The sequence below is a fragment of the Mobula hypostoma genome, chromosome 11 (assembly GCF_963921235.1).
Source record: "Mobula hypostoma chromosome 11, sMobHyp1.1, whole genome shotgun sequence".
NCBI lineage: Eukaryota > Metazoa > Chordata > Chondrichthyes > Myliobatiformes > Myliobatidae > Mobula > Mobula hypostoma.
In genome coordinates, this window is record NC_086107.1 from 86,529,848 (window position 1) to 86,547,455 (window position 17,608).

A 17,608-nucleotide genomic window follows, 5' to 3' on the forward strand; every position below is an offset into this window, starting at 1 on the left:
CCAAAGGACCTAGGGTAATGGATGAATTGAAGGAAATTTATATTAGGCAGGAAATGGTGTTGGATAGGCTGTTGGGTCTGAAGGCTGATAAGTCCCCGGGACCTGATGGTCTGCATCCCAGGGTACTTAAGGAGGTGGCTTTAGAAATCGTGGATGCATTGGTAATCATTTTCCAATGTTCTATAGATTCAGGATCAGTTCCTGTGGACTGGAGGGTGGCTAATGTTGTCCCTTTCTTCAAGAAGGGAGGAAGAGAGAAAACAGGGAATTAGACCGGTTAGCCTGACGACGGTGGTGGGAAAGATGCTGGAGTCAATTATAAAAGATGAAATTACGACACATCTGGATAGTAGTAACAGGATTGGTCCGAGTCAGCATGGATTTATGAAGAGGAAATTGTGCTTGACTAATCTTCTGGAATTTTTTTGAGGATGTAACTATGAAAATGGACAAGGGAGAGCCAGTGGATGTAGTGTACCTGGACTTTCAGAAAGCCTTTGATAAAGTCCCAAATAGGAGATTAGTGGGCAAAATTAGGGCACATGCTATTGGGGGCAGAGTACTGACATGGATTGAAAATTGGCTGACTGATAGAAAACAAAGAGTAGCGATTAACGGGTCCTTTTCGGAATGGCAGGCGGTGACCAGTGGGGTACTGCAGGGTTCAGTGCTGGGACCGCAGCTGTTTACAATATATATTAATGATTTAGATGAGGGAATTAAAAGTAACATTAGCACATTTGCCGATGACACAAAGCTGGGTGGCAGTGTGAAATGTGAGAAGGATGTTATGAGAATGCAGGGTGACTTGGACAGGCTGGGTGAGTGGGCAGATGCAGTTTAATGTGGATAAATGTGAGGTTATCCACTTTGCTGGTAAGAACGGGAAGGCAGATTATTATCTAAATGGAGTCAAGTTAGGAAAAGGGGAAGCACAATGAGATCCAGGTGTTCTTGTACATCAGTCACTGAAAGCAAGCATGCAAGTACAGCAGGCAGTGAAGAAAGCTAATGGCATGCTGGTCTTCATAACAAGGGGAATTGAGTATAAGAGCAAAGAGGTCCTTCTGCAGCTGTACAGGGACCTGGTGAGACCACACCTGGAGTACTGTGTGCAGTTTTCGTCTCCAAATTTGAGGAAGGACATTCTTGCTATTGAGGGAGTGCAGCGTAAGTTCACAAGGTTAATTCCCGGGATGGCGGGACTGTCTTATGTCGAAAGATTGGAGTGACTGGGCTTGTATACTCTGGAATTTCGAAGGCTGAGGGGGGATTTTATTGAAACATATAAGATTATTAAGGGATTGGACACGTTGCAAGCAGGAAGCATGTTCCCGCTGATGGGTGAGTCCAGAACCAGAGGCCACAGTTTAAGAATTAGGGGTAGGCCATTTAGAACGGAGTTGAGGAAAAACTTTTTCACCCAGAGTGGTGGATATATGGAATGCTCTGCCCCAGAAGGCTGTGGAGGCCAAGTCTCTGGATGCTTTCAAAAAAGAGATGGATAGAGCTCTTAAAGATAGCGGAATCAAAGGTTATGGGGATAAGGCAGGAACTGGATACTGATTGTGGACGATCAGCCATGATCACAGTGAATGGCGGTGCTGGCTCGAAGGACCGAAGGCCTACTCCTGCACCTACTGTCTATTCTCTATTGATATGTCTATCCACGGTCTCCTCTGCTGTAAAGATGAAGCCTCACTCAGGTTGGAGGAACAACACCTTATATTCCGTCTGGGTAGCCTCCAACCTGATGGCATGAACATTGACTTCTTAGACTTACGCTAATGCCCCACCTCCCCCTCATACCCCATCTGTTATTTATTTATATACACACATTCTTTCTCTCTCTCTCCTTTTTCTCCCTCTGTCCCTCTGACTATACCCCTTGCCCATCCTCTGGGTTTTCCCCCCCTCCTCCTTTTCCTTCTCACTGGGCCTCCTGTCCCATGATCCTCTCATATCCCTTTTGCGAATCAACTGTCCAGCTCTCGGCTCCATCCCTCCTCCTCCTGTCTTCTCCTATCATTTTGGATCTCCCCCTCTCCCTCCCACTTTCAAATCTCTTACTAGCTCTTCTTTCAGTTAGTCCTGACGAAAGGTCTCAGCCTGAAATGTCCACTGTACCTCCTCCTAGAGATGCAGCCTGGCCTGCTGCGTTCACCAGCAACTTTGATGTGTGTAGCTTGAATTTCCAGCATCTGCAGAATACCTCGTGTTTGCGAGCAAAAGTTACTGGTGAGTTAGAGGACTGGGCAGCTTTTAAAAACTAACAGAAGGCAATTAAGAAAACCATAAAGGGAGAAAAGATAAAATATAAAGGTAAGTTAGCCAATAATTCAAAAGAGGATACAAAAAGTTTTTTTCAGGTATATAAGGAGTAAAAGAGAGACAATAGTGGGTATTGAACTGCTGGGAAATGATGTTGGAGAGATAGGAGTGGGGCACAAAGAAATGTTGAATAAACCTAAGAAGTATTCTATGTCAGTCTTCACTGTGGAAGACATGAGAGAATGCCAGAAATGTGAGAGTATCAGGGGATAGACGTATTGTTGCTATTACTAAGGAGAAGGTGCCCGTGAAGCTGCAAATTCTGAAGGCAGATAAGTCACCTGGACCAGATGGACTACACACAGGGTTCTAAAAGAGGTGGCTGAAGAGATTGTGGAAGCATCAGCAATAATCTTTCCACATTTACAAATTCTGGATTGGTTTTGGAGGGCTGGAAAATAGCAAATGTGACTCTACTCTTTGAGAAGGGTGGGAGGCAGAAGAAAGGAAATTATAGGGCACTTACCCTGACTTCGGTGGCTTGGAAGATATTAGAGTCCATTATTAAGCATGTTTCAGGGTACTTGGAGGCACATGATAAAAGAAGCCAAAATCAGCTTGGTTTCCCAAAGGGGAAATCTTGCCTGTCAAATTTGTTGGTATTCTTTGAGGAAAGAAAAAGCAGGATAGACAAAGGAGAACCACACATGTGGTGAATCTGGATTTTTACAAAGCCTTTGACAAGGTCTCACACATGAGGCTGCTTAGCAAGGTAAGTGTTCATGGTATTACAGGAAAGATACTAGCAAAGATAGAGCATTGGCTGATTGGCAGGACGTAAAGAGTGGGAATAAAGGGGGCTTTTTCTGCGAGGCTGCCAGTGACTGGTAGTGATCTGCAGCGGCCAGTTTTGGGACTGCTTTGTTTCATATTTTATGTCAGTGACTTGGGTGACAGAATTGATGACTTTGTGGCCAAGTTTGTGGATGATACAAAAAAAGGTGGAGGGGCAGGTAATGTTGAAGGACTAAGACAGGTTGGGAGCATGGGCAAAGAAGTGGCTGATGGAATACAGTGTATGGTCATGCATTTTTGTAGAAGGAATAAAGTGCAGACTATTTTAAAAATGGGGGGAAATTCATAAATCTGAGGTGCAAAGGGATTTGAGAATCCCTGTGCAGGATTCATTAAAAATTAACTTGCAGGTTGAGCCGGTGGTGAGGAAGGCAAATGTAATGTCAGAATCAGAATCAGGTTTATTATCACCGGCATGTGTCGCGAAATTTGTTAACTTAGCAGCAGCAGTTCAATGCAATACATAATTGCATTGAAGCCTACCGGTCAACCCCACAGCCTACCGGTCAACCTCGATGCTTTGCAATTCGCCTACCGGAGCAACAGGTGAACAGCAGATGCCATCTCTCTGGCCCTACATTCCTCCTTAGAACACCCGGAGAATAAAGACACATACGTAAAGCTCCTTTCATTGACTACAGCTCTGCCTTTAATACCGTCATTCCAAATAAACTGATTCCTAAGCTTGGGAACCTGGACCTTAGCACTCAGATCTGCAGCTGGATCTTCAACTTCTTCACAGACAGGACCCAGGCTGTAAAAATAGGGGACAAGCTCTCCTCTACGATCATACTGAGCACCGGTGCCTCACAAGGCTGTGTACTCAGCCCCCTGCTGTACTCACTGTACACCCATGATTGTGTAGCCAAGTTTCCATCAAACTCAATATATAAGTTTGCTGATGACACAACAATTGTAGGCCGTATCTTGGGTAATGATGAGTTTGAGTACAGAGAGGAAATTAAGAACCTGGTGGCATGGTGCGAAGAAAATAACCTATCCCTCAATGTCAGCAAGATGAAGGAATTGGTTGTTGACTTCAGAAGGAGTAGCGGACCGCACGACCCAATTTACATCGGTGGTGCGCAAGTGGAACAGGTCGAAAGCTTTAAGTTCCTCAGGGTCAATATCACAAATGACCTGACTTGGTCCAACCAAGCAGAGTTCACTGCCAAGAAGGCCCACCAGCACCTTTACTTCCTGAGAAAACTAAAGAACTTTGGCCTGTCCCCTAAAACCCTCATTAATTTTTTATAGATGCACTGTAGAAAGCATTCTTCTAGGGTGCATCACAACCTGGTATGGAAGTTGTCCTGTCCAAGACCGAAAGAAGCTGCAAAAGATCGTGAACACAGCGCAGCACATCACACAAACCAATCTTCCATTCGTGGACTCACTTTACACCGCATGCTGTTGGAATAGTGTTGCTAGGATAATCAAGGACATGACCCACTCAGCCAACACACTTTTCGTCCCTCTTCCCTCCTGGAGAAGGTTCAGGAGCGTGAAGACTCGTACGGCCAGATTTGGGAATAGCTTCTTTCCAACTGTGATCAGACTGCTGAACGGATCCTGACCCGGCTCTGGGCTGTACCCTCCAAATATCTGGACCTGCCTATCAGTTTTTTTTTTGCACTATCTTACTTCCCATTTTTCTATTTTCTATTTATGATTTATAATTTAAATTTTTAATATTTACTAATTTTAACTATTTTTAATATTTTTAATCCAGGGAGTGTGAAGCGCAGAATCAAATATCGCTGTGATGATTGTACGTTCTAGTACCAATTGTTTGGCGACAATAAAGTATAAAGTATAATACAGAAGAAAAAAAATAAATCAGTAAATCAATTACAGTATACGCATATTGAATACATTAAAATCATGCAAAAAGCAAAAATAATATATATTAAATCCATCTACAATCAGCATTGTTTCCGTCAGTTTTAAGCAGAGGTAGTTTGTTGAAATGCATTAAGACATCTCTGTTGACTGTACTAACATTGAAAGCAGTTGTGCTTTTCAGCTGTATCAGGCTGAAATGAGAATACTTAATCACATCCATTGAGAGTTCAGCTGCTACACGAGTCGCCCTCCAGTATCGATTTTGAGAGGACTAGAATATAAAAGCAAGGATGTAATGCTGAGGCTTTATCACACACTGCTGATGCCCCACTTGGAGTATTGTAAGCAGTTTTGAGCTCCTTATTTAAGAAAGGATGTGCTGACATTGGAGAGGGTTCAGAGGAAATTCTCAAAAATGATAATAGAAAGATAGGCTTATCATATGAGGAGCATTTGATAGCTCTGGGCCTCGACTCACTGGAATTTAAAAAGAATGAGGGGTCTCATTGAAACCTATTGAATGTCGAAAGGCGTAGATAGAGTGGATGTGGAGAGGATGTTTTGTATAGTGGGGGAATCTATGATAAGATGCCACAGCTGCAGAATAGAGGGACGTCCATTTCGAAGGGAGATGAGGAAGAATTTCTTTAGCCAGAGGGTGGTGAATCTGTGGAATTCAATGCCACAGGCAGCTGTGGAGGCCAAGTCATTGGGTGTACTTAAGGTGGAGGTTTATAAATTCTAGATAAGTCAGGGTGTGAAAGGGTAAGGGAGAAGGCAGGAGAATGGGATTGAGAGGGAAATGGATCAGCCATGAGCAAATTGCAGAGCAGACACAGTGGCCCGAATGGCCTAATTCAGCTCTTAAGTCTTATGGTCATAAACAATATTTATATTCCATAAACAGTAAACAATAATTCACAATGAGCTACGCGAGGAGGTGGTGGGCGCAGGAACTCACAACAACAACACTCCCCAGTTCCCTAGCATTTATTGTGTCCATCCTGTCCTGGTTTGACTTCTCAAATGAAGTCATTGATTTATACAGCACGGAAGTAGGCCCTTTGGTTCAGTTCATCCCTGCCGACCAAGTTACACACCTGACCTGACTTTGGCCTCTGTCTCAAGCTTTCTTACTGATGTACCTGGCCAAATGTGTTTCAAATACAGTATTGAAAATACATGCACCTTAACAACATCCTCTGGAAGCCTATTCCACATACACCATCAATAGTGTGAGAGAGTTGTTTCTCAGGTCCCGTAAAAACTTTATCCTCTGCCAATACATTAATGCTCTTTATTTTTGGAATTTCCCACCCTGGGGGAAAAGGACTGTGACCATCTGCACTATCTACACCCCTCACGGTTATATAAACCTCTTCAAGGTCTCCCCTTAGTCTCCTGCACCCCAGGGAAAACAGACCCATTCTATCCAGTCTCTCCATGTAACTCAAGCCCTCCAGTCACATCCTTGTCAATCATTCCTACTCCCTTTCCAGATGAAATACATCTTTCCCACGGCTCAGTGACCAAAACTGCACACAGTCCAGCAAGTGCAGTCTCACCAACATCTTGTACAGTTGTAAAATGACATCCAAGGTATTAAACTCAATGCTCTGTCTGATGAAGGCAAACACACTGAATGTCTTCTTCACCACCCTATCTACCTGTATCACCATTCTGTCCCTATTTTACAACACTCAGAGCCCTGCCTGCCATTTGCTATGTAGCCCTGCCCTGAATTAAATGACCAAAATTCCTCATCATGCACTTGTCTCAGTTCAATCCCATCTGTCATTTCCTAACCCACAATCCTAATTGGTCTATATCTCATTGTACACTTGGATAACCTTCTTCACTGTCCAGTAGACCACCCAATTTTGGTGTTATCTACGACGTTATTAATCACATCATTTACATTATCATCCACACCATCAGTGCCTGTGACAAACAACAGAGCACAGATTCCTACAGCCCACCACTGGTCACGGGCCTCCAATCCGATAAAGGGAAGTGAGGATGCAAATCATCCACAGATGTCGGACAGTAGACATTCCAGAGGGTCACGGGGACTGGAGGATGTTACACAGTGTGATGCTACAAGGGCATCTATATTTATGTAAGCTCCTCTTGATTTAATATCATTTTTCAAATGCACCCCTCATCTACCTGTGTTCCAGAACAGTCCCAACCTATCCAGTCTCTCCTTATAACACGAGCCCTCCAATCCAGTAATATCCTTGCAAATGTGCTCTGCACCCTCTCCAACTGAATCACATTGGTCCTTGTAGTGAGGGGATCAAAACTGCACAATACCCCAAGTGCAATCTTACCAACATCTTGTACAGTTCAAAGTTAATTTTATTGTCCAAGTATGTATATGTCACCAGATAATACCCTGAGCTTCATTTCCTTACAGCCATTCACAGTAGAACAAAGAAATAGAAAAACATCAATGAAAAACTACACATAAAGACTAACAAATCATGCAAATACAAAAAAAAACAAGTAATAATAATACTACTGTGAACATGAATTGTAGAGTCCTTGAAAATATGTCCACATTAGTTCAGGAGCCTGACTGTTGAAGGGTAATAGCTGTTCCTGAAACCAGTGGCGTGGGACATAAGGCCACTGTACCTCCTTCCTCATGGTAACAGTGAGAAGAGAGCAGTCCTGGGTGGTGTAGGACCTTGATGATGGATGCTGCTTTCCTACAACAGTGCTCCATGTAGATGTGCTCAATTGAGGAGAGGGCTTTGCCCATGATGGACTGGGCTGTATCCATTACATTTGTAGGATTTTCCATTCAAGGGCATTGGTGTTCTCATACTAGACGGTGATGCAACCAGTCAATATACTCTCCACCACACATCTACAGACATTTGTCAAGGTTTTAGATGTCTTGCTGAATCTCCGCAAACTCCTAAGGAAGTAGAGGTGCTACATTGCTTTCTTCATAATGGCACTTAAGTGCTGGGCCCAGGACAGCTCCTCTGAAACGATAATATATAGGAACGTAGTCTAAAAGTTGAGTTAGGCCTCCTCTGGAGTATCGTCCAGGCCTCCTTTGGAATAGACACTAAAAGTCTAGTTAGGCTTCATCTGGAGTAGAGTCTAGGTCTCCTGTGGAGTAGAGTCTAAAAGTATAGTTATGTTGCATCTGGAATAGAGTCTAAAAGTCCAGTTAGGCCTCATCTGGAGTAGTGTCTAGGCCTCCTCTGGAGAAGAGTCTAAAACTCTAGTTAGGTCTCCACTGAAATACAGTCTAAAAGACTAGTTAGGCCTCCTCTGGAATGGAGTGCAAAAGTCCAGTTAGCCCTCCTCTGGAGTACTGTTTGGGCCTCATCTGGAATAGAATCTTTAAGACTAGTTAGGCCTCCTCTGAAAAAGAGTCTAAAAGTCCAGTTAGGTCTCCTCTGGAATAGTGTAAATGTCCAGTTAGGCCTCCTCTGGAGTAGAGTCTAGGCCTCCTCTGGAATAGTGTAAAAGTCCAGTTAGGCCTCCTCTGGAGAAGAGTCTAGGCCTCCTCTGGAATAGTGTAAAAGCCTAGTTAGGCCTCCTCTGGAGTAGAGTCTAGGCCTCCTCTGGAATAGTGTAAAAGTCTAGTTAGGCCTCCTCTGGAGTAGAGTCTAGGCCTCCTCTGGAATAGTGTAAAAGACTAGTTAGGCCTCCTCTAGAATACTACATTCAATTCTGGTGGCTGCATTATAGGAAAGATTTGAAGGCTTTGGAAAGGGTTCAGACTGCATTTACCAGGATGTTGCCTGGATTAGAGGCATGTGCTGTAAGTAGAATTTAGACAAACTTGATTGTTTTCTCTGGGGAGGTGGAGCTTCAAGGCGATCTGCCAGAGTTTATTAGATTATGTAGGAAGCATGGACAGAGCAGACAACCAATTTCCCCAGCGACGAAATATCTAATATGACCGGACAAGCATTTAAGATGTGTATGGGAAAAGTTCAAATGTATGGTTCAGGGCAAGTATTTTACATGGAGAGTGGAGAGTAGACACCTGAAATGTACTGCCATGGTTTGTGGTGAGGATTAGTATAATACAGGCATCTAAGATGATGTACATGGATGTGCAGAGAATGGAGGCAAAACACCATTGTGTATGGAATAAAAATTAGTTTAGTTCAACATTTAATTACTAGTTTAATTAGTACAGCATAACATTGTGGGCAGAAGGGCCTGTGCACTGCAGTTCTATGTAGACAAATAAGTTTCAAGGGCCATGTTGAGATAAATTTGACAGATCAAGGTTCATCTTTTAACCTACAAGAGATCCATTGAACAGAAGTTGTCCTTCAGCCTGGCGGTGTGTATTCTAAATCCTTTTTTAAACTTTTGCCCAATGGAAGTGGGAAGAAGAGAGAATGATGGAGGTGGGAGGGATCTTTGAGTATCATGACTGCTTCCTGGGGCAGCGGAAAATGCAGCTGGAGTCAATGGAAGGGAGGCTCATTTATGTGATAGACTGGGCTGTATTAACAAAGTTCTCTGATATGACTTCACAAATTACCACACCTCACTCATCTGTATTAAACACCATTTAACATTCCTCAGCTGATTTACACAATTGGCCAATACTCCCTTGTAATTTCTGATCCCTTCTTCAGTCTCTCTGCTAGTTTAATTTAGTAATGGCAAAGGATAGGTCAGCTTCACTGGTTAGGGCTGTGAACTGCAGCAGGGTCATGCTGGTGGTATTCGGATCTAGACAAGGTCAATTTGAAGAGACTGTATGAAAGATAAGGAATGAATGGCAAGTGGGAAGTGTTTATTGTCCAAGAACAGAATGTTTGGGTGAAAGGAAACCTGGCAAGTTTTGGCATCCTTGGCTAATGAGAGGGAATGAAGTTAAGGTCAAGACAAAAAGGAAATATACATTTCATTTAGGAGGTTAGCATCATTTGGTAACTATTAGAAGATGAAGGAGGGAAACCAGGGGCAAAGAGAAGGTTTGAGGTGGACCTGGCAGGTAAGGTTAAGGAATCTCCCAAGAGGTTCTTCAACTACAGGGGTGGCTAGGGAGAGATTAGGTTTCCTTAGGGATCAGCACTGCTGTCAAGATCATCAGCTGCAGGAGGTGGGTGGGATTTGTAATGAATATTTCTCCTCAATGTTTATCAAGGAGAAAATTATAGCTCAAGAGATAAAAGAAACAAGTGGCGCTTTTGTAGAACATTCATATTACCAAGGAAGAGGTATTTACAGCCTTAAGCACATTAAGATGGGTAAAAGCCCAGGGCCTGACAGGCTTCCTTGGACTTTGTGGGAGGATAGAGAGGAAATTATGGAGCCCTTGTGCAGACACTTGCTTCATCATTAGCCACTGCTGAAGTTGCTGAAGACTAGAATGTGCTATTGTCATTCAATTGTTTAAAAAGTGCAGCAAGGATAAGCCAGGGAACGACAGGCCACTCAGACTGACATCAGGAGTGGGGAAGTTACTGGAGGGGATTGTGAAGGACAGAATCTACCAGTATTTGGACAGATGGGGTCTGATTGGGAGTAGTTGGCATAGCTTTGTGTGTGTGAGGAATCGAGGCTGGGGACTTGTGATGTACCACGGGTGTCAGTGTTGGCACCTTTGTTATTCTCTTTTTTTAATATACATGTCATATTACAAAAACACAAGATTTGTGGAAGACACAAAATAAGGAGGTATTTTTGATAGTGAAGATGATTACAGGGAGCTCTTGCTCAGTTACTGAAGCGTAATTGAGAATTGACAAACGGATTACAATTCAGATGATGTATTTTGGAAAGTCAAACCAAGGCAGGGCTTATACATGGAATGGTGGGGAACTCGGGAGTGTCACGGGAAAGAGGGATTGAGGAGTACAAGAGCATTGCTCATTGTAAGTGGCGTCATTGGCATACCGGGCCGTGAAAGACGTGTTTAGCATCAGTCAATCGGGGCATTTAATCCGGGAGTTGCGACGTTATGTCGACATTGTATCTGCGCTTTGCTGCTCTATGACTCTACCGCCTAGTTTAGTCTTCAAACCGACTACCCATGTCTTATACACTCTCATCCAAATCCTTTATACGAATGATGAAAAGCAATGGGCCCAGCACCGATCACTGTGACACGTCACTACTCACTGATCTCCTGTCCCGTAAACAACCTTCGACCATCACCCCCGTCTCCTAACATCAAGCCGAGTATCTATCCACTTCTACTTCTCCCTGGATTCCCGTGTCATCTAACCTTCCAGACAGCAGTTCCATGGGGTCTTTGTCTAATTTATGTTTCATTGATGCTTTTCTTCTGAATGATATAATACGATGTGGCTATGATACCCTCATCAAATCTCTGGGTTACCTCTTCAAGGAACTAGAACAGATTTGTGAGATTAACCGAGAAATTGAAGAAAAAAGTAGGCAGGTCAATTATACAGAATATTGCTGATCACTGCAAAGGGTCTTCGTCTCCTTTTGAAATGAAAATGTAGCCCACGTAAAGAGGAGATGAATCCAACCCAAACCAAGGGATCAGGGTGGTGAGGAGCGCCGGCCTCGGGGTGTTACTGATCTGGGAATCTACAAATAACACCCGATAATCCGGAGAGCAGGTCGAGCGGAGAGGAAAACCTGCGCTGGGAACGGTGCACCGGGCCAACAGTTGGTGCTGTGAATGTACAGATCTGAACGGTGTGTCAGGGAGAGTGTGCTAAGAGGCCTGACGGCTTAGACTGGTATCACTGTGTTTGTGAGTCCGGTCACATCGCTGGATTTTTCATCCCCACCTAGAGAAAATAAAACAATTTCCCTCCTCCGGGATAGCACAGCTCCCCAGCTCAGTCCTGAAGTGGGAATTAACCGCGATTTTTTAGTTGATTTCAATATTTCAATCGGGAAACAGAGAAAATGTCCCGATCCCGGGGAAGAATGAGGTCAGTGCAGCAGTGAAACGGGTTGATATAGAACCTGCTGTGTTTAATTCGGACCAAACTTTCTTTACAGCAGAGAATCCGGCCTCGGGCACAGACAGAGAGCGGTCTGGGTCTTGGGGATGTCCTATTTTAATCGGAATCGGAGAGTTTTTCGGGAGAGAGAAACACAGAGAGACGGAGCGGCCGGGAGCTGACTGCAGGATGTCTCCGCCCCGTCCGCTCGCTGCCTTTAAATTGCTCAGCACCGCCGCCTCTCGCTTCATTTCTCACACACTTCAGAGTTCGAGAGAATTTGTGCAGAGGTTCCGACCATGACCGAGACCGCAGAAGTGGCTCCACCAGCGGCACCCGCCTCTGCAACCAAGGCTGCCAAGAAGAAGAAGGCGGCCGTCCGGACCAAGTCAACTGGTCCCAAACTGGGCGATCTAATCGACAAGATTGTGGCCGATTGCCGCAGTCAGCGAGGGGTGTCCGTAGCCGCGATAAAGAAGAATTTGGCCAGCAGCGGCGTCGATGTACAAAAGCTGAAAGGTCAGATCAGGCTGACCATTAAAAGAAAATTGGATAAAGGCACCCTGGTTCACACTAAGGGCGCAGGTGCCTCCGGCTCCTTGAGAGCCGCTAAAAAAGAACATACCGGGAAAGTCGTGAAAAAAGCGAAGAAACCAGCGGCCAAGGCACCTAAGACCAAGAAGGCAGTGACCAAGAAATCTGTGGCCAGGAAAACAGGTGCCAAGAAGTCTCCCGCCAAGAGCAAAGGGGTTAAGAAAACTGCGGTTAAAAAAGCGGCAGCTAAGAAAACAGCGACCAAGAAGACCGCGCAGAAACCCAAGAGTCCGAAGAAAGTCGCAGCCCCCAAGGTGGCCAAGAAGTCGGCAAAACCCAAGCCGAAGGCAAAATCTGTGAAAGCCAAGAAGACAGCGGCCAAAAAGTAAATACAGTAAAGACCCGAAACCAAAGGCTCTTTTAAGAGCCACCCCACATTTCCCAGATAAGAGCTGATCCAGAATCGCGCGACTCCAGATCCTGTTCGGTTTAGATGTCAGTACGAACTGTTTCCCGAAAACCCGGGAACCCCGGTGCCCCGTTGACATTCGGCGATACCGTCCCTTCCCTAGTATCTGAAATAAAATACAGTATCGGATATTCGGACCGAGACTCAATCGGACACGGATGTGTTCCGCTTCAGTCTCCGTTCAAAGGTCGTTTCTTTCTCATTTGACGCCGGGAGATGGTAACACTGGCGGAGAATCCCGGTCTCACAGCTCAAAGCCCAACATGGAAGTTTCAATTCAGGGTTAAGGTGACTAAACTGCTAAACTATCTGAGGAGAGGGATGAAACATAATAGAGAAATTACCAGCTAACATGCTATGATTTTTTGCACTATTTGTAATTTAACTATTTAATATGCACATATATAGACTTACTGTAATGGATTACTTATTTACTTTTTCCTATATTATGTATTGCATTGTACTGCTGCCGCTAAATTAATAAATTTCACGATATATGCCGGTGATAGTGAACCTGATTCTGACTCGATAAAGAACTCGCGCTTCTGAAGGATTGTGCGGAGCGCTGTATTTTAATTCTACGTTCAGATTAAACGTTGGAAATTAGCGGCTGGAGTAAAATAGGGACGGAGCTGGAAGATGAGGGGACTCTGCTCCATTACTCCGACACTGTCCCTCTCGGGCAAGTCAGGGCGCTGTGTATAAAAAGAGACAGTGATAATCGGTTTATCTTTGAGCAGCGACTTGGAGCGGGAGGAGAAAGGATTTATTATTTGTTTGTAATTGATGTTTTTATAGACATATCAGTTCAGTGTAGATTCCTGTATTTTTTGCGGCTTTGTTTCTCCACAAAACAATTTAGTAAATGCAGTAAATAAAATCAATCCCAATCCTTTCTGCCTGACCCGTTTCCGGCAGAATTGAAAAATGAGGGAATTAAAAACGATAAATTACATCGAGATGGAATTTGATAATTCACCATTGCATTAATTGTAAAAAACTAGTCACAGTTGCTCTAGAAATTGGCGGGCGATTTGAAATTGACCGGGGCTCCAATCTGCTGTCAGATTGGTTGAATTCTGACCCTCAGTCACCAGTTTCCATATTTGGTAACAGGTAATAATCCCCACCCCCACCGTCGGCCAGCTTCAAACTAATTAAGCAAAGGCATCCAATCGAACTGCTGAGACCCTATGATGGACATCTCCATTCCAACCAATCAGAAGGGGAGCGGGGCGGCCCTTCATCAACTCTTTAAAAGCCAGACCCAGCGTCTGCTCTGACACTTCAATCCTGATATTTCAGGCTGTAATCGCACTGCTGAAGGAGAATGGCTCGGACCAAGCAAACAGCGCGTAAATCGACCGGTGGCAAAGCTCCCCGCAAACAACTGGCGACCAAAGCGGCGCGCAAGAGCGCTCCGGCAACAGGCGGAGTGAAGAAGCCCCATCGCTACCGGCCCGGCACCGTGGCTCTGAGGGAGATCCGGCGCTACCAGAAATCCACCGAGTTGCTCATCCGCAAACTGCCCTTCCAGCGCCTGGTGCGCGAAATCGCTCAGGACTTCAAAACCGATCTGCGCTTCCAGAGCTCGGCCGTCATGGCCCTGCAGGAGGCCAGCGAAGCTTACCTGGTGGGGCTCTTTGAGGACACCAACCTGTGCGCCATCCACGCCAAGCGAGTCACCATCATGCCCAAAGACATCCAGCTGGCCCGGCGTATCCGCGGCGAGCGCGCCTAAACCCGACCTCGGCACCAAGCACAACAAAAGGCTCTTTTCAGAGCCACTAATCCGGCAGAGAAAAGGGCTGTCAATTCCTGTTCACTACCCTTTTGTTAATCACGCCATTCCCTTCTGTCCTTTCCCTGTGGGAGTTTTGTTCAATAAGACATTACAGCTTCTCACAAATCCCAGTTGGTTATTGTGGGCAAGTTTCCAGCTATTTGCGGTTGTTACTGTTTTGGAGATGTCCTTTAATAAATGCAGTTCTTAGTGACCAGTCCCATTTCTGGTCGAGTCCATGATATGTTCAGGGGAATACCAACAGTCTGCAGATGCTGGAATTCCAATTTTTTTCCACCTTGCAAGTTCGCAGTTTGATAAGAGCGACAAGTTCATAACCTTTATACACAGGCCGTCCCCGACCGCTCGATAACCAGAAACATTCGAACTTGTGAATTATATAACGATCGGGCTGTTTACTGTAAAATAAATCTTGATCGAAGTAATGAGTAAATGTGTACTTTTGCAGACTACAGATCAAGAAATAATTTTCGGCGGCATTTTAACATTTTCCGGCCATCCGGGGACCTGACAGTTCCTTTCGGCGCTTTTTTTTCCTGCTCTCTGTTCATTGGTGATTAAGGCAGCTCTCTGTCTTACTGCGCTCGTCAGAACTGAATGGGAATTTCATCTCCGGACCCTTCATGTAACACCGGTATATTCCTGATCCGATACCGTCCAATCTATGTTCGGAGCGGTTTCAATCCAGTGGTATAATCGTCAATAATTACCCAAAAACCTAATCCACCCGTTTATTTGAACTTTAATCGCGCAATAAAGAGTTAACATTTCAAAGAGAAGCGCACAGTGAGAGATTGGGAGGTAGAGTCAGAGTGACGGGAAGTGGTGGAGTCAGTCAGAGGGATGGACAGGACAGAGGGCGGCCTCTCATCTTCCATCTCCACAACCGAACAGAAACCCTGCGCTCCGGATAAACCTGCAGACGTACGCGTCCCATATTGAAGGTCAGTCATCAGATAACATTCTGTTATCTGATGACAAGCAAGTTAATACAGTAGTAAAAGCCAGTTTTCTTCCTGCCTCGTACTATTGCCAAAATCAAGTCGTTTCTCTCTTTCAAAGATCTCGAGAAAGTCATCCACGCCCTTATATCCTTCCGCTTGGACTACTCCAACTCCCTGTATACTGGGATTAGTCAGTCGCCCCTGTCCCGCCTGCAACTGGTCCAGAATGCCGCAGCCGGGCTCCTGACAGGTGCACGGAAGAGGGAGAGTATTACTTTTATCCTGGCCTCTCTCCACTGGCTACCAGTACGGATTAGAATTGATCTTAAATTTCTCCTGTTTGTTTTTAAAGCCCTAATTGGGCTGGCCCCCTCCTATATCGCAGACCTTCTAACCCCTTATTCTACTTCCAGGTCCCTCAGGTTGGCTGACTTGGGGCTCCTGGCTGTCCCGTGATCTAAATTTAAATTCATGGGTGACCGCGCCTTTGCTATTGTAGAAATTCAGTCATTGTGGCTCAGCCATCATCCCTGCCAATGTTCTTTTCCAATCAATTTTGGCCAGCTCCTCTCTCATGCCTCTGTAATCCTCTATTATAATACTGATACATCTGCCTCTCCTTCTCAAATTTCAGGGTGAATTTGATCATATTATTATCACTTGCATCTAAAGGCTAAGCACTCTAATCTCTAACCAATTCTGGCTCATTGCAGAACACCCAATCGCTGATCCCCTAGTGGGCTCAACCACCAGCTGCTCTAAAAAGCTATCCAGTAGGCATTCTAGAAATTTCCCTTCTTGGAATCCAGCACCAACCTGATTTTCCCAATCTACCTGCACATTGAAATCCCCATGACCATTGTAACATTGCCCTTTTGGCATACATTTCCTTCTATTACCTGTTGTAATTTGTAGACCACATGCTTACTAATGTGGGGGGGGGGGTCTGTTTATAATTCTTATCAGGGTCTTTTTAACCTTGCAGTTCCTTACCCACAATCATCAAACACCTTCCAACCCTACCTCCCATCTTTCTAATGATATGATTTTGGTTTTCACCAACAGAGGCACATTACCCCCTCTGCCTACCTACCTGTCTTTTTGATACAACATGTATCCTTGGATGTTAAGCTCCCAGCTGTAATGTTATTTCAGGTATGATGCAGTGATGCCTATAACATCATACGTGCCAATCTAACTATGCTACAAGTTCAGCTACCTTATTCTGTACAATGCGTGCATTCAAATGAAACACCTTCTGTCCTGTGTTCACCCTTCCTGTTTTGTCCACCTTTACAATGGAACTCATCCTGTTGACTGCAATTTTGCCCTATCATCAGTCACTCCATACTAAGAGTCTCAGTACATATTGCCTTTGTTTGTAAACCAACTACCTCATCCTCAGTACTATCACTCCGCTTCCCACCCCCCTGCCAATATTAGTTTAAACCCTCGTGAAGAACTTTAGTAAACCTGCCCACAAGGATATTGCACCCCCTCGGGTCCCTTTTGTATGATTGTACTTTCCCCAGAAGAGATCTCAATGATCCATAAGTCTGAACCCCTACCCCCTGCACCAATTCCTCAGCTGCCAAATCATCCTCACCGGTGTGTAGCACAGGTATCAATCCAAAGATTACTACCCTGGAGGTCCTGTCTTCCAGCTTTTTACCTAGCTCCCTAAAATCTCTCTTCAGGACCTCTTCCCCTTGTCTACCTAAGTCATTGGTGCCAATATGCACCAAGACTTCTGGCTGCTCACACTCTCCCTTGAGAATGTCATGGACTCGATCCGAGACATCCCTGACCCTGGCACCTGTGAGGCAACCTACCATCCGGATGTCTCTATCACACCCACGAATCTCATCTCTTTGTTACTCTGACTATGGAATCTCTGATTGACACTGCAGTCCTCTTCATCTCTCTGGTCTTCTGAGGCATAGCACCAGATTCATTGTTAGAGACCCAG

General features: G+C 44.8%; 2 protein-coding genes across 2 annotated transcripts; both read left to right on the forward strand.

Annotated features, from left to right (window-relative positions):
• Window positions 1–12,155: 12,155 nt before the first annotated feature.
• Window positions 12,156–13,522, forward strand: LOC134353897 (histone H1-like). The gene has a single exon (XM_063062414.1). It carries the CDS (start codon window positions 12,188–12,190, stop codon window positions 12,809–12,811), a length of 624 nt encoding a protein of 207 aa, XP_062918484.1. The 5' UTR covers window positions 12,156–12,187; the 3' UTR covers window positions 12,812–13,522.
• A 562-nt stretch (window positions 13,523–14,084) lies between these two features.
• Window positions 14,085–15,471, forward strand: LOC134353900 (histone H3). The gene has a single exon (XM_063062418.1). The coding sequence runs from the start codon at window positions 14,222–14,224 to the stop codon at window positions 14,630–14,632; it is 411 nt and encodes a 136-aa protein (XP_062918488.1). The 5' UTR covers window positions 14,085–14,221; the 3' UTR covers window positions 14,633–15,471.
• The last annotated feature ends 2,137 nt before the right edge of the window (window positions 15,472–17,608 follow it).

What these genes read in the sequence shown, in the direction of transcription:
- LOC134353897 (XM_063062414.1), top strand. Translation starts at nt 12,188, where the DNA reads ATGACCGAGACCGCAGAAGTGGCTCCACCAGCGGCACCCGCCTCTGCA.
- LOC134353900 (XM_063062418.1), top strand. Translation starts at nt 14,222, where the DNA reads ATGGCTCGGACCAAGCAAACAGCGCGTAAATCGACCGGTGGCAAAGCT.